Source organism: Anabrus simplex, chromosome 1 (genome assembly GCF_040414725.1).
Source record: "Anabrus simplex isolate iqAnaSimp1 chromosome 1, ASM4041472v1, whole genome shotgun sequence".
NCBI classification, from domain to species: Eukaryota; Metazoa; Arthropoda; class Insecta; order Orthoptera; family Tettigoniidae; genus Anabrus; species Anabrus simplex.
In genome coordinates, this window is record NC_090265.1 from 1,118,681,860 (window position 1) to 1,118,705,186 (window position 23,327).

At 34.8% G+C, this 23,327-nt stretch overlaps 1 protein-coding gene across 10 annotated transcripts in view; it reads left to right on the forward strand.

Moving 5' to 3' along the window:
• Positions 1–23,327, forward strand: part of Obsc (Obscurin) — a 980,481-nt gene that overhangs the window by 623,440 nt on the left and 333,714 nt on the right. For 9 of the 10 annotated variants that reach the window (XM_068225413.1, XM_068225414.1, XM_067137343.2 and 6 more), the window contains 7 exons: positions 3,459–3,640; positions 4,450–4,577; positions 9,860–9,983; positions 13,205–13,340; positions 16,686–16,861; positions 17,336–17,441; positions 17,522–17,806. In XM_068225413.1, coding sequence (XP_068081514.1) covers positions 3,459–3,640; positions 4,450–4,577; positions 9,860–9,983; positions 13,205–13,340; positions 16,686–16,861; positions 17,336–17,441; positions 17,522–17,806 — 1,137 coding nt within the window. The remainder of the gene's footprint in view (positions 1–3,458; positions 3,641–4,449; positions 4,578–9,859; positions 9,984–13,204; positions 13,341–16,685; positions 16,862–17,335; positions 17,442–17,521; positions 17,807–23,327) is intronic. The other variant, XM_067137347.2, reaches the window with a different exon arrangement.

The window sequence follows — 23,327 nt, forward strand, 5'->3', positions numbered from 1 at the left end:
TTTGCCACATATGGTAGATGATGATGTAATTAATTATTCTTCAGACCTTTGCTCATTCTCTTATGTAACACTATCATATAAAATTATTTCTGTCACCAATTTAACATCTAAAATGACATATTAACTTAAAAATTGCATATTGTATTTTTTAAACAAAATGGAATCCAGGCTATCAAGTGTTGAAATGCATTTATTTTACTATGATAATATTGACATTTGGAAACATAAGTAATCAAATTACTGTGCAAGAACAGCATAATTAACCTAATTATACCACATTCAAAGATCACTATCACTGAATTAAAGTGTCAGTTGTAAATTTTACTCATATTTATGTAATTAAAAGAAATATCATTAGCATTGAAGGTTCCCTCAAGAAATCAAACGTACAGTATTTTGTATATACTGTTTGGAGAGAGTTCTTAAAGGATCTCTGCCAGTCATGACCAGTGCATATGTTAAGAGTTAAATGTCTCAAAAAGCTGTATGCAACCCAGGAGAATGCGACAATAATAAGTCATGCCACTTGTCCCTGGCTTGCAAACAATGAGTGTTTCATGTCACCTGTATATTACTTCCTTATCCCAGCTGCCTCCTTTGTTTTAATTTGTTGTATGTAGAAATGCATATCACAGTCAAGCTATGTATGTATAAAACCATAAATTATTGTTCCATGTTACCATGTCATGTGAACATTTTCAATCAGATGTCAAATTATTACAAAAGTTACTGTCTATGCTAGATACAGATTCTGAAGGTGAAGAAAGGTGACTGTGATAATATGACTGACATAGATGATGTTGATTATGCCCTTTTTGCCTCCCATCTAACCAAATCACCTGAGTCAGGTGATGATGAAAATGATGAGAGAGACAGATATAGTTCAAGCAGGACAACAAGACTTATATCCTTACATATCAAACTCAGATCAAATTCTACCATAAATTCTTATTACTAAGCATAGATTTGGCCACCCAAGCATCAGATACAAAAAGGTTATTCTTATTATTACTGAATAAGAAATTCAACATGATGGCTGTTTAAAATTTCATAAATTTATATACTAGTGGCCCTTTAGACATTATACTACTAGAAAATTGAATGAAAATACTACTGGTCAGAATGACCAGTACAGTCCTAGGTAGGCATGTAATGCCAGTTCTTGTACATAGTGTTAAAGAAATTTCTGAAAATTCTGGCACTCAGTCATCTCCTAAAATCTGTAATATCTGAAGGGACGTTAAGCACATGTTTTATTATATTTCATTTCAATTTTTGTTTTATTTTATTATTTTTTATTTATTTTTTCAACATTTAAATCTGTTAAATCAGGCATGGAATAGGCGTATACTTCAAAATATTACTTGCATGAACTAACATATACTGATAGAGGATGGATGGCCAAAATCTTACTAGCAGGAGCAGTTGACCTTTTCCTCCTTTATTTGTTGAAGTTTTCACCCTATACTTTGAAATTCATTAGTCATGTTTCTATCGCTGAACTTCCAATTCTTACCAGAAATGGAGATTCTTCTTGCATGTGAAATTTTCTTGTGTATACCACACAAAATGTGTCACTTGAAAATTTTACTTGTAGTTATGTATTTAAGAGAAATATTATTAGAAATATCATTACTCACAAAGTTCACTGGAATGTTTTTGTTTAACAGTTAATCTTGGTACATTCAGAGTGAACCAAGAGTTGGCAGCCGTGGTACTGAATCCAATGTTCCTGATATTTTAAGGCAGAATATAGACAATTGCAGTAAATGTACACTGTTTAGTCATCAATATCATTATTAAATTCCTCAGTTCTGTCTCTTTTTGCACTGTGAAACTGAACTTCTTTATTGCCCTCCTCTTTGGTCTTTTGCTTGTAGTACTAGCGTCATCTTTGAGAGACTTCTTAAATTGGCTGGATAGCTGCTAATTTTTATCATTTCCGTCCTTTTCTTCTCTCTCTTTGCATCCTAAGGGACTGGGAGAAGAACTTCTTTTGATAATATATTGGGACTGGTTTTTGGATTCTCTTTGTCAGAGGAATTGTATTTTAATCCTGCACACATTGATTACTCTGCCCAATGATTGATGCCCCTGCTACATACGGTAAGTCAAGTTAGTTCTGTCAGGATTCTTCTCTATTTTGCTTGGTAACTATTCAAGGTATGAAGTTAGGATATCTGGGAAAATGTTCCTGTTGCTCTGGAGCTATGGATTACTTGCTCGATAGAACCAGTCTTGGAGTAGGCTGTTCCAAAGATCTCACTTGTTAAATCGGTATAAGCTGCATGGGTTACTGTGTTTTACACCAATATAAGACTAGAATAAAGAAACTAGATTGTAAACACATGCTCATAAATACCATTACATGAGTTTGCATTTAGAATTAGATCTGCATGCTCTTAGAATATCACATTACTATTCATTTCAAACACCCTGGTATCAAAAATCCTCTAGCAATTAACCAAATTTATCACTAAGCACTGAGAAGAGACGTGTACAATCACAGTATCTAATATATGTATGCTACAGGATTACAATTTCAAGTTAATAATGGTCAGCCTATTTGTGAGAAACATAAAATCTAGTTAAAGTGAACAATGTCCTTTACTTCCCCTCACAGTGTTACAAGTACAACTGACATTCACTATCTGGTTGGACATTTCAAGAACCCCATGTCTTGTGCTGGGTAGCTGCCACTATCTAATGGATAAGTGTGTACCTCCATGCATATTGTTGGGCAATAATAGTCTTATCCTATATGCTTTCAAGCACTTACAAGTCTTATCAATTCAGTCTTCCTGGTACTCAGAATATACATATCCTTTTTTCTATTTTCATACATGAAATACTTCATGTATCTGTTACTTATGAAGTACTTTCCTTCTCACTGTTTGTTCTTTTCACTCATTTATTAATTATAACAGTATTATACAAATATATCCTTTAACATACATTCACTTTAAAAATACAGTCCAAAATTTCAAAACAAACTGTATGTGTCTGCCAGACATAAATTCATCATCATCATTATCATTTTCATTTCCCATTTCCAGCTTCCCGGGTTGGGTTGTAAATCAAGGACCTCCATCGCTGCCTGTCTGTCCACCACTCTTCTCCTTTTTTAAGTACATCTTCTGGTTTTCCTCCCCTCTTCTCTATGCACTTCCACACTGAATCTGTCCATCTCTTTCGGGGTCTTCCTCGTAATCTGTTTCCTGTTAACTTCTCTGAAGTAAAATTTTTTCAGCACTCTCTCTTCTCCCATTCTCATCATATAACATGAAACAAGATGTTAATTTGCCATTTTGTTACTATATTTAGTGACAGTTACAAAACACTTAATTTTTTTGTGTTCAGACATACTCTACCATGCCAGTTTACCACCAGTCAGTAAAATCTGCCTTTATTTATAATACAATTGTGAGCTTATTTAATTCTTGCCTGATATTCTCTAGCTCTAAGAATGGGAAGCCAATCCAGAACAGTGATCATATTCAAGTTGTGACAGAGAGGGCTGATAAGGGATTCTATGAACTGGTAATCGCAGAAGTAAAAAAGGAAGATGCTGGCAAGTACTCTTGTACTGCCACCAACAAGAATGGAGAAGCAAGCTGTGAAGCTACTGTGATGGTTGTAGGTCTGTATAAAAAGTGATGCATGAAATACTGGCATACTGGAATATTAGAAAGTTCAAAATAACCTTGGGGAAAATGAAATAAAAATGTAGGCATTTCATAATTTTAAATAGTAAACCAGCTGAATTAATGAGAAGTTTACTAAAATAAATTATTTTTAAAAGAGGTAAAAATTAATTCCTAGTGCTTTTGGGCCCAGCATTTTTCTTGTTAACACTTGGATTTCATTTCTCTCCATTAGCAAATTGACATAGAAATCAATGCAACTAATAACAAATAATGCTTTAATAATATACTATCTTCTTCTATTGCATTGTACTGCATTTTGTTTTTCAAGAATTGATACTTTGCCAGTATTGACTGCTATTAATAATTTATGTTGTTTTATTCTGTCTTGTTTGGAATTTTCATGTATATTGTTGTAGTATGGCATATATATTGTATTGTTTTGTGCTGTATTGTATTGTATTGTATTGCCTAAGAGTTTTCTGCTTTTCATAGAAATCTTGAACCGTTTGATAACAATATTACAATCATCTATCTGCATTAATGCTTTGGCTGTGGTTTGGAATATTGTATACATCATTAAGTCTTATTTATTATTTATGTTTGAGTTTATGCTATGTGAACAACATGAAAATTTAAAAAAGATAGTTTTCTATTCACTGCTGATGAAGCGAGACAAACTTCTATTATGAAACCCTAAGATTTTATTTGATCATATAGCAGAGCTCAAAAGACTATAATGTATATGTACGTAGTATTTGTAGTAAGTCAATCTGAGAAAACGTATTAAAATTTGTTATTTCAGATGAGAAGAAAGTATTCGCTGGACTTGAGAATGTAAATCCATTGGAACCTGGAGAAAAGCCAGAGTTTCAGTGGCTAAGGGATGGAAAACCATTTGATCCAGAGGAAAGATTTAAAGTGTTGTTTAAGGTATGAAGAATTCAATATTCCATGTTATCTACAGTAAGATGCTTCTAGAAGTTAATTCATATTTGTATTGTAAGATTGTTGGTATTGTTTACAAATTGTTTACAGGGTAGGTCTAAGGTAGAAATTAAATAATACTGTGCCTATGATAAGAGTACTGGAATATATTATATTCATACCACCTATGTAAAAAGTATTATAATTTTGTGTGTATACTTCAGATCTATAAGTAGTGTTTCTTCATATATGGGAATGTTTGAGACATACGAAAGTGCCGATGACATCATAGCGCGAGTACAACGATTATATGATGAAACCAAGTGTTGTGTCCAGGTCCAGGATGGAAGATCAGGTTGGTTTGAAATGGAAGAGTGGAGTCCAGCAAGGTTGTCTTTTGCCACTTCTCTTCATAATCATAATGGATGAAGTTTTAAAAGCAGTTAAGAGAAAGGATCCAACAACTAATGCCCTGGTTTTTGCTGATTATGTAATGGTATGGGGTGAGACAGAAGCTGAAGTACAAACTAGACTAGATCTCTGGCATGAAGCTTTTACAACCTTAGGTCTCAAAATCAGCAAAACAAAGACAGTTGGCTTGGTGATGAGTAGAAACTTTCCAACTGTTCATCTAAAAATTGGAGATGAGGAGATGGATATTGTAGACAACTTCCAGTATTTAGATAGTGTTTTGTCATCAGACAATACCATACATCAAGAGATTAGTAACAGAATACAGAAAGCTTCCAAATTCTATCACGCTGTACGTCAAATACTTTGGGATGAAACATTTCCGTTAGCTTCCAAGACCAGCTTGTATGAAATATATCTAGTACCTATATTGGTGTATGGCCTGGAAGCAGCAATACTTACTGGACCAACAAAGAGTCATCTTCAGGCAACAGAAATGAAGTTCTTCTGTTCTTGTCTACAAAAAACAAAAATGGATAAAATAAGGAATGTGTATATCTGACAACAGCTTGGATTGGAAATAAGCTTGCTGGAGACTGTAGAAGTGAAGAGATTGCAATGGTATGGTCACATGAAAAGAATGAACCCTCACAGGACTCCTCGAACATACTTTGACCACAATGTTCCTGGGAAGAGACCAAGAGGAAAACCTCGTATGTTTGGGAAAAACAGATAATGAAGGACCTTGAATTTAGAGATGTGAACTGGTGTCGCATATATATGAGCAGCATCTGTGGATGGATAGAACAAACTTGAGGAGGTTCGTACACAACTGCACCCGGCTTGCTGGAGTGAAGAAATGATGATGATGATGATGATGATGATGATGATGATGATGATGATGATGACTTCAGATCTTGGCCTCATACTTCATATTTATCTTGAATTAGGTGTACAAGAATCAAAAATTGGTTTGATTCAATTTTTTCTGTCTGTTTCTGTGAACATTGCAGGAAAAGGGCTTCACAGAATTCTTGAAACTTGGTATTTAAGTTCATGGATGTCCAGATAGTGCATTAGGCTTTATGTTATTTGATTGGTATACAGTGGTACAGCAATATTTAGGGAACCTCAATAAGAAATGTCAAATTTCTCCATTCACATTACCGTAGCTGCTTATACAAATTGTGTAAAATATAATTTCTGATACTTTATGGATTTTGCCTTACAACAACATCAACAACAACAACATCAATAATAATAATAATAATAATAATAATAATAATAATAATAATCATAATAATAATAATAATTGTGCGTGCATAACAAAAAAATCTCTATAGATTTGACTGCGCTCCTCACTACGTTAAATAAAACAATGACTAAACATTGTCACTGACAACTCACGTAAATGAATATACAATTTCAGCGAAGCTACATCTTAGATTATTATGAATTCATGACGTACTCACATAGTCACAACCTCATTCTCCCATCATCAGCTGGCCTCCGTCGTGGGTGAATTAGAACATATTAAATGGAAGATTACACATCTCCATTATCTTGCAGTATCCAATCATGGCTTATTATTAACTTAAATGTAACACACGGTTTATAATCTTGACATCTTCAATCTAACACATGGATTACACTATACAATATTACGCACTTGTATTAGGTTATTTACACTCTTCCCTCGTACTAACTCTCATGTGTTGTATCGTGAATGTTATTCTAACTGCAATACTTATTTGTGTCAGCTGTTAGTTCGCCTCGTACACACACAGATATTACTGTTCCGAGCTTCCCCATTTACTGTGCCAAGTCTCCTCCTGCAGTGTTTTGTGAAGGTCGTTTACCTGCGCCGTAAATAACAACTCCCTGCCTACCTCTGGACTAACCACTTTGGAACAGTAGCTCTGTTGTTTGCTTATTGCCGACTTTCAGCTCGCCTCTTACAAATAACTGAAAGCAAAAGTGTTAGTTGAAACTAGGATTCCTCCTCGCCTGTGAAACTGTTTGTCATTTAAACTCCTGAAGATAGCAAAGGACTGTAACACAATTTAAATTGTCATTATGAATTATAAAATCTCGAGTTTACTGTAATTAATTTCTGTTCCTCAAAATTTCACTTATATTACTCAAGTCACTGGTATAAGATAGACAATGCTGTCTCAAACGTAGCACTGTTGGACTTTGTCCCATATTTAGAACTTTTAAATGTACTCTAAGTGTAGTATAACCATTCACTTATGCGGGGCGATTTCAATTCACGTCTAACATGACGATAGTTCTGGATACGGCTGATCTAGTCTTATCTGCTAGCTTGGTACAGTTCCGGTGGAATAATATCACCTTACTACATGGGGATTCACTTTATTACAATAAAGGTTGTATCATTTCACTTCACTGTCCATCTCATTTAATTAATAAACTCATGGCCTTTCAATTTATATGTTCTGACTGAAGAATCGATCATCAAATTCTGCATAATTTTGATGGCTTGGGTAGTTATTTTTCCTTTTGTGGACTTTATCATGTGGTGACTATATGGCGGTAACCATCCACACCTGTTTTTATATTGCGCACTTACTCGTGATTAATTATCTGTTATTCAGTTAACATACTTAATTGCTCCTAAATTCATGTGGTAAAATCTAGTGTTGTGTTCTCACAAAATCTTCGTTAATTAATGTCAGATATTGCAGATTAGCTGAATATTTCATCCCGCTTCTTTTGAAAATATAGCAATGGCGAATCATCATTAGCTAAGAGGTATTCATTCTTCATTTATCTGGACAGCTCCAAAACGAATTGAGGGGTTTCTGGAAGACATTTCTGTATCTTCTTTCTCTTTTTAACTTGAGTTTCCTTAAGTAATAATAATAAAAACTTAAATGTTTCCACCTTTTCAATACAATATATTCACAAAATTACAAAATTATACGGTACTAGTTTCGACCCTAGTACCGTATAATTTTGTAATTTTGTGAATATATTGTATTGAAAAGGTGGAAACATTTAAGTTATTATTATTATTACTTATATATTGTTCAATACGGACCAAAAACATGAAATTCATAACCATCAATTGAGTTTCCTTGTCTAACTCAATGGAAGTTTCCGATGTTAGTGTGTAGTTCTCCTACTCCTTCCTTAACATCTGCAATGGGTGTTGCTTGCTTACTTTGCAGAGATAATGATTTTTATTATCAAAACAAAACATGTAAATAAACTTAAGCGGCTCTTTGTTCAACTCTGGTGGTCTTAGAAATATACTGCAGTTTTATAATCCAAATTAGTTGTATGGGCAATTCACATGTAATATTAAATAAAATTAATATTATTTTCCAAACAGGCTATGGGTGCAGTGCTTTCATGCATACATACATACATTTTCTCATTATGCATGTACAGACAAATACCATATTTCACCAAATCCAAGACAATTTTTTTTTCTGAGAAATGCACATGAAAAATCAAGGGTCATCTTGCATTCGCGATCTAACAGTAATGAACGCCACTGGCAGCTACCACGATAACTGCGCTGCTTCAGTTCACCTCGCGCCCCCTCCCCGCGCACGCACGACACTCGTTGAACATCAGCGTCAATCCGTGTCCTTATTATACATTACTAGCCGCAGCAGCCAATTGTACAGTGCCTATGTATAATGTCACTGATTCTCGGGAAATAGTGAAGAGTGAATGACATTTTATAGCTTCTATAAAAATGTTTCTCAAATCCGCAGAATGGCATCAAAACATTACTCTCTTGAGCTGATTGCAAGGTCGATCATAATGTACTTCCAAGCCTTAGCCATGCAGGAAACATTATTTGAATTAAAATAGCAAGGATGCAACCTCTGGATTTTTTAGAAAGGCCACGGTTACTCAGTGGCAGAGTTTTAATGCATCTACTGACGCTTAATAAAAGTAACAGTTTTATAGACAATAGAAATATTTTCACGATGGATCATCGTATTGTAGACACACATAGAACAGGTATTGCGGGCAGATTTTCAACGGGATCTTGTCAATATTATATTGCCTATTTTAAGTTCATGGTTATTAAACACTCAGAAATGAAGAATAATTGTGCAGCAGCAAGAAAATACAGCATAACTAAAGCCAATGTTCGGCGTTGGCATGAAGACAAAGTAGCTTAAAAAATGCATAGTGTACAAAAAAAATGCATTCACACACTCGTTATATTACCCTTGATAATTTATTTTGATAACTTGAAAGCTAAAAAGCACTGTATGAAGAAAATAAATAAAATTATGACCAAAGTCCAAGTGGACATCTTAGAAGAGACTGCTAGATTAGATTAGATTTTAAAAAGACCTAGAAAAGAAAGGAGAGACTTGGGATACTGTAGTAAGAGAGGAGACCTGTAAACACCAATGCAAGTAGATGCATATCATTCAGAAACATTCTGCCTCTTTGCTGCAAGGAAATTCAAATAATGGTAGTGGTGGTTAACTTCTCTTGCTGAAAGAATTAGATGAGAGAAAAATCTCACCCTGTGATCTCTTGTTTTTAAACTATTCTGTAATCATGGCTGGACTAATTACAAACATTTGCACTAGTGTGAGCATGACAATAACACAAGTTACCAGACAAGTATGACACGTTAGCATGCTTATGTGATTCATGAACATATCCAAATTTTCTGAATGAACCTACAAATGGTTTCAAACATTAGAATTTTCATTACTTGTTAACAAAGTAGGGTGCCCCTTTATCCATTTCTCTATGTGAGAAACAACAAATATGTATTATAAACTGTATTGTATGATTGTTTTTAACATTTTGGAACCAGTTTTACTCCAGTTTAATGAACTGAACATAAGCTTATGTAAAACTATTGTCTACAGGATGAAGAGGATTCCCTTGCTCTGGTGTTCCAACATGTGAAACCTGAGGATGCAGGCTTATATACCTGTGTGGCATCGACAGCTACTGGAAAGATCTCTTGTAGTGCAGAGCTCACTGTGCAAGGTATAATAATACTTTTCTTATTTGAAATCTATTATTCAGGAATTTTATTATGTAGTTGGTTGAAGCAAAATTATGTTCTGTATATGAAAAAATCACAACCTTCTGCAAGGGTCATTTTATTAATACAGCAAAACAGAAAGTAAAACAGAAATTCTCATAACAATATTCTCATGATTTTTATCAAATAAATTCTATAAAAATATAGGGTAATTTTTTAATGATTTTTTTAAACAAGGAAAGGAAAATACTCTCCCCTCTTATGACCACCCTCTCCTTCACCTCATAGAAATTTCTCCAACAAGTGAAGGGATCTTCTTTTTCTTCAGCATTTGTCCCCCCTGCAGGTGGGGCCCACTACATGGATTTGTTGTCTCCATTTAGTTCTGTCCTGAGTCATGTCAGGGTGGAGATTGATGCTCCAACAAGTGAAGGGATAAAACTGCTAAATTTAGGAAGTTCAGTTGACTTCACTGATTTTTGCCTATGAATTCTGGATGTAGCATTAACTTTATTTTGGACACTTCCACCTAATCAACACTTACAAATTGTGTTATACAACTTTATTCTATCTCATTTACAGTATAACTAGTTTTGGTCTATTGTTTAGACCATCTTACGCTACAATGATAAATTTAAGAACCATACATTACAAACTTTACACAATGAAAGAAATTCTTTTTTATTAAGTTTTTCCTTATCTTGGTGATGTCTTCAAGAATTAAAAAACACAATTTAAATGTCCATTTTGTAACATTGTAAAATCTTTGCTGTTGTTCTGCAAATTTGTGAAAACACATTAAAATACAATTTAAAAAACACTTAATATTTTGCACCAGTTTTAATAATGACTATCGAAGTTTTACACTACTCAATTGTATCTTCAAATGAAAGTAGCCTCTTGATTTACACCATAATGTTCCCAATGGGTAAGTATGTATGTGTACAAACAATTATCTAAAATATAAAATACGTAAGAGGCAACAATCTCCCCTATATCCTTGTTTTGATTTGGATACATTAATTTTTTTGTTGCTATTTGTTTTACGTCGCACCGACACAGATAGGTCTTATGGCGACGATGGGATAGGAAAGGGCTAGGAATGGGAAGGAAGCGGCCGTGGCCTAAATTAAGGTTCAGACCCAGCATTTGCCTGGTGTGAAAATGGGAAACCACGGAAAACCATCTTCAGGGCTGCTGACAGTGGGGTTTGAACCCACTATCTCCCGAATACTTACATTAATTTTAAATGGTAGCAGTTGAGTGTTGCCCAAGGTAGAAGTTCTTGAGAAATGCCTTGTTGTTTCATGAGTCAACTGCACCAGCATGAAAATGGGAAAACAGATCAGTTTTCTCATTAGGTTTTCCAAAAAAAATGAATTTTGTGAAAGGAACCTGTAATGAAATAAACACCGAACTATTATATATTGTGTAAAGGAATCTATATATCCTAAGCACAATACCTGTACTAAATTTTATACTTGCTCTTTCTTTCTCATGTTGACCATCTTGCCAGTGTGTTACTAGATGACTGACTGCTTTCTGTTGAGTGAGGCTTGATTCTAACATAGGTGGAATGGGAGGAGTCAAGAAGCAGATTTGTATTAGAATATGATGATGGAGGTGAGGAGAAAGGAGGGAGGAGGCTCGAATGTCGACTAATGTGTTTTTCAACTCTACTTTGGTACTCTTTAAGTATAAATAATTTAATTAAATTGAACTATACATTATGTTTTTCTGTGAGTTCATTCAAATTTAAATTCAGATTTAATTTACTATCTAGGAAAATAAAGAAATCCTCAGTGATACTGAGTAAAGAGTCCTTTTGTAGAACTTTATGATTTGAAGGTCTTGTTCAACGACTGAAAATTGATGTCTGTTGTTGGCTATGTGTTATCCTATGGTGGAATACCTGTTATGTTTCACTCCGTTCACATGTTCAAGATATCATACATTGAAGTTCCTGCCCGTTTAACCTATATAACTACTGTAGCTGGACAAGTACTGCATTTTAATGTGTATATCCCTGTGTTGTTGAATTTATTGCTCTGATTGGCTGTATTGCAGTTAGGAAAATTGAGAAAATTACTGTTATTGGTTTTGAAAGTTATATTGAAATCATATTTCTTGAAAAAAATACTTATTTGATGAATATTTTGATCTCTGAAGATGAAAGTTGTGAAATCACTTATTCTTTTTGTTTCTCTTATTAGGTGTGATGCAGATTTTTGTTTGAATTTATAAAGTTCTATAAAAATTGATGAATTATGAATTTATTAATTCAGGACAAATATTTCAAGTTCCTTATGGGAATCAATATCTATATACCGAGCTTGATAGATGCAGTCACTTAAGTGTGGCCAGTATCCAGTAATAGGGAGACAGTGGGTTCGAACCCAACTGTCGGCAGCCCTGAAGATGGTTTTCCGTGGTTTCCCCATTTTCACATTAGGCAAATGCTGGAGCTAATTAAGGCAACGGTCGCTTCCTTCCCATTCCTAGGCCTTTCCTCTTCCATCGTCCTCAAAAGACCTATCTGTGTTGGTGCGACATAAAGCAAATAACAATATCTGTATCATCTGATGGCCTACCAATTATTATTTTTTTTTTTTTTTTTTTTTTTTTAAAGAGACAAAGTCTTTCATAGTGCATTGATGCTGCCAGTGGCTCCAAGTAGCATACACAGTGGCCTCCACTATATCCACTAGTCATGCATCTTGATAGGTGTGCTAGTTATCAACTGATAAGCCCAAATTGGCACACTAGGGTAAAACGCTGGCAACCAAGAATGAGTTAGCTGGAAATTTTATAATTTCCAATAATGGACCATTTATACTGGAATTATCACTTTGACTGTCAATCTCTAGTCTAACTTGTGAAATACAGGGTTTATTTTGAAGGTTTCCTTATTCAGGTCAATCAAATTACATTTGTTCTCTTCGTTTGCTTTGACATGGTGGCTTTATTAGTTGTAATCAAAACACTGGGCTGAAAAGAATATTCCAATCAGCAATACTGTATGTGCTAAAATTTAGTTTCAAAAAAGATTTGATAGAACAGATCTCATTTCCTCAGCACCTCCACTGGGCTTCTCACTGGCTTCCCCGCATGGCTTTTAAAGACACTGTCAGTAATCAGTGGATTAAATGAGTGCATCCACTATACCCACCTTCTCCCCATTTGCACTGTTATTTAATTCATGTTGATTTCTTTTTTTTCAAAGGATCAATTAACCAGCTGCAGCGAGAGCCTGAAAAGCCAAAAATTGTTGCTGAGACCACTGCAACTGAAGTAAGCATTGGAGGATCAGCAATGATGGAACTTAAAGTTGGTGGCTTTCCACGACCTGACATTAAATGGTAAGCATAGCAACAATATGTTCCTCATAAGGCAGCTGCTCCTGCTGCTGCTGCTGCTGCTACTACTACTATTACTACTACTACTAGTACTACAGTAAAATGCCAGTATAACAAAATTTTGGGGACCTCAGAAATAAATTTGTTATACAGAAATAAGTCAGTTCTTAAGCACTCACCTGTTGCTAAACCTGTTGAAGAATCTACGTTATTTCAACATGAATTTACATATAAAAAAACCTTAATACTGTATTTAGTAAATGAGAGGAAAATTAGGGTACATATATTTACATGAAGTAATGATATAAAGTACAGGTACTAGTAAGAAGTTTTTAGCATCTCAAATTTTATCCTTGCGTCATTCCCGCGTCCAGTTTGAGTCACGTAAGATCCAGGCTAGCTCGAATACAAAATCAATTTCTAAGTAAATCGGATTTCTGGGCTTTGGGTTCCGCATCGAGAGAAGATCGCCGGGGTATGCTGTCGGGTAAACCTAACCTATGTAACGGATGTCTTCTGTTCGTAATCTGCTTAGTTTCCGCATAACTTACTATAATCCTTAACTCACAATCACTTAAAACTAAATACCTATCCTAGGAAGTCATTGAAAGAAAAATTGTTTTATATAATGCTATTTATTAAAATAAGGAAAAATCTTAGAAAGTGGTTTAAATATTTTGAATGTCATGTTGAAGAAATAAATGGTAAACAACTGACTTTGTGTCTCATCAATTAATCTTAAAATATTTTCAAATCAGAGGCCTCCAACTACTGTAAATAAAAAGGATAAATTTTACAATATTTACAATCTTGATTGGGAGCTATAAAAATGTGTCTGATGCAAATCTTTGTGTTGAATAAGTTAAAAATTTAAAAAAAATCACATTATCATCTTTCCTCAAACGTTGCATGAAATGCTTCCAAAACTCTTACTTGCTTTTACTTAAATATTCCCTGATCACATCACAGTGCAATAGATTCATTTGACAGTAGCTATTCCTACTCAGTTATCAGCAATGTTATTTGTTATAAAGAAATGTTCTCAATTATTACAAATATTTTAAATATTTCACATATTTCAAATATCTCAAACACTTCAATCACTTCAAAGCTCTTGGTATTATGTTTCACTTCATATGGAGAGAAAGATAATTCATTAAGTCATTACTCCCTTTAAAATAACATGATCAGAATAGCATGACCTATATTTACTTAAATTGTTCATTTAAAACAATTATTAATCTCAAAAATTAATTTAAATGCCCATACAGTAATTATATGTGACTGTTGTTGTGCTATCATTCATATCTGACAACTATTTAACTAGATTCTGCTGGATATCAAGTGATCTAGCTTGTAAGAAGACTTTATCAATTACCATTAGCCTTCAGTTATAGAGAAAAGTTACCAGTGATATCGATGAATACAGTTAAATAAGCTTCCTAGCTTTCCCTATCTGAATGGGAATATTTGTGGTTAGAAAAATCGTATAGCTATAGGCTACATTTGTGCTACTCTTCCTATCTGGAATTATTTGATGATCTAATAGATAGGTTTCAACATAGGAACGTTATCTAGATCGTAACTAGTGCTATATATGGCTTGTAGAAGAATTAATAGACATTTGAGAACCAATTATAATCATTCTCCATCTCAAATTACATAAATTGACCTAATCTCATCGCTAAAATAATCTATAACTACATTTACGATGAAACAGTAATCATCACCAACACTATTCATCATAACGTTCTACCATTCTTCACATATAAATTATTCATTTCACATTACACATCTCATGTTTCACTCTACATTACAATAAACATATTAATTCATTTCAACTTGACGCATGTTACTCCGTCATCCTTAGCCATCCATCTGATTATTCCATTCTATTCTCAATCTTTTTCAAATTCCATAAAATATCTCCATATATCTTGCTACGACGTTATTATATCGTATATACGATCTCATTTCATCTCAGCTTAACAGTACATGCCCTAACGTAAACCTAATGTTCACCATAATGTCGCGTAAAATTCGCATTGAAGCTAAGTTAACCTCTTCTCACGCAACATTGACAGCATTGCGAACGTAAAATTAAATTATCACTGGCTAACCACTTCCTACATCAATGGATTTGTCATTTGTGATAGATGATTACCTAATAACCTCTAATGACTTATCTTTCCTCCTGCTTCCATCGTTGTTGTCACATGTCCAGCTGGCTAGGACATGCTGTGTTTGGGTTCACGGCATCCTCTCATCCTTTTGGAAACACATGGGACGGTCTTAGGTCATCATCGGTCGTCATGGGCTGAATTTGTCAGCTCGTGTCACCATAACCCAGGTAGCTCCTGCCGTTGCTTCTTTTGCTCATGATGTCTCTGGTTTCTTGCGCAGTTGGAACAGAAAAGTACGTCAACATGGTCATTTTCGTCATCTTTTGGACACACAGCCTACTATGATCTATTGATAATCTGTGACTACTGCTTCTTAAAATGATCTCTTATGATGTTTTAGAGTCTTTCAATATGTCTAGTAAGGCTTCAATCTGACTGTAATATAATGTTTTCTATGTCTTGCGCAACCTTTGTTATTATTATCTAGCTTCTTAAGGTTAAACTTTATCATTTGATATGTCGCCTTGCTGGGATCTTGTGACGTAGCAATGGGGTAATTTTCGATCCGACTGTACAGTTTTATTCTACAGAGTTGAGTAAATCCTTTATCGCCGATGTCTCACGATGTTCCCGTGAATGATTATTATTATTTTATCTTTAATTTTGGTCTTCTTTCTTTAGGACTAGCCTTCTTCTCAAATTGATTTGTGTAGCGTTCTGCTAGTATGTCTCCAGTGAAATCGAATGTTATTTTTCAATAATAAATTTTTACAATATTCTGACATCTTTCTTTCTCACCACCTTCTATATTTCATTCCCCTCAAGCACCTGGTGAAAGCATCATTCTTTTAACATTTATGAATACTTTGACGTTTTATTTCTGACGTTCTCACAGCTTAGACACCATTTTCGTTCCAAATAAACTTCACTGCAAACAGTGAAATGGCCCTGTACCAGTACATAATCTCCTCGACTTCATTTTTTGGAAAAAGTCTGTTATTTTCTTCTGAACACTCCCAGACACAACTGAGTCGAAACATGTTTGAATTTTATTGCTCCATCTAATGATGGAATTATGTTTTGTATTGAACTCTTTAGTTAAAGAATACTCTGAGCTGAGTTTTAAAATATTTCACTAGACCTTTGATCTCATGATCTAGAGAATTAACAGCACTTCTCTCCCTATTAATCTATTTGCATTTAACTTGCACTTTTGCTTCAACAGGTACAAAGATGGCAAGGAAGTCCAGGCTGGAGGCAGAGTCCGCTTCCTGTATGAGGATGAAGAGAGCATTTCTCTCATCATCAAGGGTGTTACAACAGAAGATGCTGGAAAGTACAAGATTATAGCAAAGAATGAATTGGGTGAAGACGCAATTGAGGTTGAACTTTTTGTTAAAGGTGAGGAAAATAACATCTGTCATTCAGCAACACATTAGAATTTTATTATAAGGTAAACATAGTGTTTTGTAAATGGGTATTAAAACAATTCGATCATATAAATTTTTTGATGGATTTGTAACTTCGCAAAAAACTTTATTAGTGTGTGGGAGAAAAATCTAGTATTGCTATGTAAATTATAGAGAAAAACAATTGCACAGAATAACAATCATTCTTGGTCAAGGCCACGTAGCCTCTGTGCTTTAACATTGTCTAGCGTGTTTGCCCTGTGACATTGCAAAACCGTAAAAGGGGAAGGTCATGAAGGTCATCAGCTCCAGTGAAAGAGGGGAAAGGAATATTCAAATATTCAGAAATGTCTTCAATAGCAACCAGTTGCTATATATTTTAATAATACATTTCATTTTCCACTCTTTTGTCAGAACATGTCTGTTAAAATTTATATTAATTAAATTTCTTCTTTTTTTTTTTCAGCACCACCCAAAATTAAGACAAAGGTTGAAGATTCATCATGTATGATAGATGAATCCTATAAAGTTACTGTGGAAATTGAAGGCATGCCTCTTCCAGATGTAAAATGGTATGTTTGTTTCCATCTCTACATGACAGTCTAATAATAAAGCAAGAATTGAAATTTAATTTAATTTTACTTCTGTTCAGGTACAAAGATGGGCAGCAGATCAAGCAGTCCGAGCGGGTAAAAGTTGTGAAGGAATCTTCACAGTCATACACCTTATCAATTTCTAAATCCAAACTGGAAGATACTGGATCTTATTCTGTAGTTGCTGCTAATGAAATAAGTCAGACCTCAGAATTCTGGAAATTCACTGTCCATGCAGGCCCTGAGTTCACTAAAAGCCTCAACAAAATGATTGAAACTAGAGAGGGAGATACTGTTACACTTGAAGTTAAGGTCCAAGGTGATCCTACACCAGAGGTCAAATGGTAAGTCCTTAAACCATCAAAATTCTCCAAATGCATATTGTGTATGAAGAATGTTATTTCTTATGCTATTTCATTACCTTTTGATCCAGCTATTGGGTAGCAATGATGGAAGCATTTCAAGTTAACCTTCTTACTGCCACACCTATTTACGGTGGGTATGCTAAGATTGCCACCCACTTTATGATCAAATTGCAAGGCAGAATAAAGAAGATCATTATTGTGCTCATGGTAATTTTAGTGAAAGTCGGAAGGAGCGCAATCATGTTCCTTGGAACACTAAGCGTTAATCTTACATCAGCGCTGAAACTGTTTCAGTTAGTTCAAATAATTATTGCTTTCTTCTGATAGGATAAAAGCTGTAATTATACGAACCTACAAGTAAGGGAACATGAAAAAATACAACTATAAAAATATTTCTTCCATCAGTATACCAGAAATTTTGAAAAAGAGAATCTGATCATTTGTGGAGGACAGGATTGATGAAAACAAGTGCTGTTTTCAACCACGAAGGATTGTCCGTTCTGATTTTTCAGTATACATGAAGTAATTGAGAAATGATATCAGAAGAATAAAAAGTTACGTTTTTCTAGAGAAGGTATATAACAGAGTACCTAGGAAAATGATATCAGCCATTCAAAGGTCAGCCATTCAAAGGACTATGGGTTCAAAGGTAAGTTTTATAAGCAAGCAAACACATCTATGCTGACATCAAACTGTAGTGAGAGGTTCGTTGCTGAAGGTAGTCATTGTGATCAAGCAAGGCTTACATGGAACAATATTGAAAGGCATTGAATGGAATTTAGCTGAGGAAAAATATAGTAGTGTAAGATGTCTAGCTTCTCCTGATGACTTGTGTTAATGGTTGACTGTATCAAAAACTTGTTCTCACAATCAGTGTTTCTGAGAATAAATTGATGTCAGTTGGTAAGGAGGAGCTTGAAAGCCAAGTAGGGTATACAAAATTGGAACTGATGGATGTTCATTCTGCCAGGATGGTAGTACAAAATGTTAGCTTCTACAAATTTGGTAAACTGTAGTTGATTGCTTTGATTTTATCGTTCTCTATATGCGATTTTCTATTTTACGCAATAAAAATATCACACGAGAACATGTATTTCTAAAACAACTTTATTATCACTACGAACTTATCCTGTCAGAAGAAGAAAACATTCAGTGCCTCTCTCAGAATACAAAACGAACAATTGCTCTCTAAAACAATCTACATAGAATTTATACATGTTTTACATCAGAGATCTAATGGTGCTGTTCCTTGACGCCATATTGGAAGTCTGCATGTCCGTACGTCCGTTGCTATGTTAACCAGGTTAAGCATATGCACGTTATACGTCCATGGACACGAAACATAAATATAATAACATAATACTTTCGGCTCATCTTAAAACTTCAAAATACGAGTATTGAAGGTTTTATCATAATTAGGATACCTGTCCTACGACAATTATCCCCCCCTAAAACCTTCAATACTGATTCCGGACCTTCTCTTCTCCAGGTCCCAAATTACACCTAGTCGTCTTGTTATCTATGTCTTCAGCTATTCCATCCTCCAGAACAGGTATCAGTGCATGTTGATCCTCTCCGAAGTCCGTACTCCTCCGGGACTCCCTAGAGAGTGCCCACTCTCCAGTCCCTCCGCTCTCCTGTAGGGGTCGAGATAACATCTTCTCCTTGAGAAACCCCATTGCCATTTCAGTCGTCTTTTTTCTTTTTCTTGGAAGATTCACCTGTTGTATCTTCCGGGCATATTCAGCACCTATGGTTTCAGTTTTGTCTTTAGATTTGGGTGCGATTTCCTTCTCTTCTTCTCCCCCGGCTTTCTTTTCAGCTTTTCCATCTCCTCCGCTTTCTCCTTCCTTATTACCAACAGAACCTACTGAATCAAGAATCATAAAGTTGACAAGGTTGAGCTCCTTTTCATCATCTTTTCCACCACTCTCATCATCGTCACTCTTGGATTTGTCGGCCAAGAGAGCCTTGAACTTGATGTGATCTAAGGAACACAGATGATGTTCATAAGACATTAGTGTATTGAATCTTTGTTTACACACCCGGCAATATGGATTCAAGAATTTCACCATATTCTCATGATTCTCAGAAGTCATGTGTGTTGATTTGGGCTGCTTGTAATTGAGCTTACAAATGGCACAGAACCTCGTTCTATCAGACAGTGTATGCCGGAACTCTTCAGTTTCCTCTAGCATGCGGTGCTTTTGACGTTGATTCATACGCATTCGCTGAAAGGTCTGCTTATGTAGTAATGATTGTTTCCTCATGGCATTTATGTGTTTAGGTGAATAGAGGTGCATTTTGTACTCCTGTACTGTGTCACATTGTATTAAGCAATGAGGACAGGACAGATCATACGCAGGTTTCTTTCATTGATCTTCTTCAGTTGTAGAATGAGCATCAAAACTTGGTCTTTTGCATTGTTAGCCTCTGAAATGGTTTTCTCTTCGTCTTTCTTCTTCTTGACTTTGTTTTCCAAGGTGTTCATATCACTTACTACTTTATCTACCGGTACATCTAATTCTACGCTGTTGCTTTGGTCATTAATTTTGGGAATATCCTCTTTCAGATCTCTTACTAAGGAATCGATTCGGCCTTTTATCTCCCGAGCCTGGGCCTTGATTTTCCTTTCGAGTTTTTCAGATCGTGTCCCAATCAAAGTAGTTAATTGCGTAAGCATCATGCCTACCCGGTCGTTGGCTTCCTTCTCCGAGACGACTTCAAAATTGAAGCTACCTGGGTCTTCTTCATTTTCTATCAGATCCTGGCGTAGTCTCTCTTGTAGTTCCGACTTGCTCCCAGCCGTCAGTAACCCTCGGGATATCAGCGCCTTTCGTAAAATCACTACGGTCATTTGATCAATCTTCATCATTAAACTTCGAAAGTCCTGTCACGGTCGCCAATTTATCGTTCTCTATATGCGATTTTCTATTTTACGCAATAAAAATATCACACGAGAACACTTTTACGTATTTCTAAAACAACTTTATTATCACTACGAACTTATCCTGTCAGAAGAAGAAAACATTCAGTGCCTCTCTCAGAATACAAAACGAACAATCGCTCTCTAAAACAATCTACATAGAATTTATACATGTTTTACATCAGAGATCTAATGGTGCTGTTCCTTGACGCCATATTGGAAGTCTGTGTGTCCGTACGTCCGTTGCTATGTTAACCAGGTTAAGCATATGCACGTTATACGTCCGTGGACACAAAACATAAATATAATAACATAATACTTTCGGCTCATCTTAAAACTTCAAAATACGAGTATTGAAGGTTTTATCATAATTAGGATACCTGTCCTACGACAATTTAAGGTTTCTTGTTTTTTTATGTATATGTTTGTCCCAGTAGAGCAAATAGAATGTTGTCAGTCAGTCAGTCAATCTGTCACCTATGTAGCATTCCCCCTATCAATTGTTTACTAGTATTTTCTTAAATGATTTCAAAGAAGATGAAAATTTATAGAACATCTTCCTTGGTAAATTATTCCAATCCATAAGTCCTCTTCCTGTAAATGAATATTTGCCTCAATTTGTCCTCCTGAATTCCAAATTTATTTTCATATTTTGCCTGTTTACGCCACGACTAACAACTCGAGAAACACGAGACATCATCGGGGGTGCTCAGTAAGGGATTTGACATGTTCCACAAATGGTGTTGATCAAAGGAAATGGGCAGATATCAGCAAATAACAACTCTCCAAATATAAACCGATAGTAGATGATTTATCACAAAAAAAAAAAAGTCATCCTGAGATCTATGATTATGAAACATGAGCGCTAAATTTTAAATCTAAGTTTAGTTCTTGATGTACATCCAGAAATAAAACAAATGGGATGGAACATGTTAATAAATTCCTTATATAATTCTGACAAATTCTTTCAGATTATTTCAGATTTGAATAATTGTAAATTTAACAGTGCTCGTGCGCATATTAAATTATGCAGGAAAAATCTGGAAAGAGATTTGAAAATGTTAGTTACATTACTGGTCAAAAACAACAAATACAAAATATACAACTTAAATTCTGCCATAAAATGGTCTGTAAATTACTTGGAGCTTAATTATGCTTGGTTCTATGTCCATCATAGTTAATTCGACATTTGAATTCATATGTGTTCAGCAAAATTCAAAATACACATAACTCCATGTGATAAAATAAGAAAAGTAAACTAAACTAAATCTTTAACCATGTGCAATGATCTTAACACAATGCCGAAATTTAGGACAGTGGTAGTGGCACGCACATCAATAAATTACACAGAAAATAAAAATCACTCAACCTGTGGAAATAAAATACAAGTAAGAAATCTCCTGTTACCATCATGTACCAAGGAAAGAAATGCAATAAACTACCAATAGATTATACTAAGAAAACACTATCTCACATATATACAGTACAGCACATGTCCATACATGTTTCATCCAATTTAATGATGATATAATCCCATAAATGATGACCTGAAAAACAACAGTAATATTAATCTGGTTGAAAAAGTCTGGGTGATTATGACTAATAACGTTGTCGCCATATACATCGAACTCAAGTCATCACTGAAATCTGTCGAATATTGAGGAATCATTATCATACAGCTACGCTCTGATATCATAGTGATTGTGCTCATCAAGTGTGACTAAAGGCTCTGGTAATCTCATACGCCCAATTTTATTTCATAAGAAGATGTGATTTACCTTGTGATTCAATAATACCTTGTGAAGATGCTCCCATCTATGTTTCCCCTCGTGGAAAACAACCAATTGCAGATATGTCAAATGACTACAAATAATCCTTAAATATCCACTCATCATTATACTCAGTGTTGCATAAAATTCTTCACATGTGCTCAGGATCATAATGACACGAAGATTCGTCCCCAAACAGCACACAAAAATATTATAATCCTATACAACATCTTTCAACATGGCACAATGTGAGAGGTATATCATAATACAATTCGCAACATCCATCCAAAAATATAACGGATAAAATCACATAAATGACTTGAACCACACATAAGTGTAATAATCAAACAATGTCTTCCCTTAAATTACAGAAATCTGTTTTAAAAGAAATTATGCGTATCACTAATGTAGCATTCACACGTCAGATGAGCTGAACACTTTTGGAAAAATATGAGAGAAATAAACTCCGAAGAATAAAAATATTACATTTACACGTTCGTCAATCGATTGGAAAAGTAATATTTACTAAAGATTAGCAGATGGCTTTTTATGTAAGTTAGATACTCATCTGATGACATGACTCGTTCAGACCCGCACAATCGATGATCTGGACCTTCAGTCATCATGCACATCACAATCGTAAATTTGAAGAAAAGTACAGACTCAGTGTTGTATAATGAAAGAAAATGAGATGGTAAAGTCGCTTAAATCTAACCAAACTTCAAGAAGAAAGTTAACAACTTATTACAGCTACATAGAACAGATAGTACCCAATAAATGAATTGTCGACTAAACTTTGACGTCT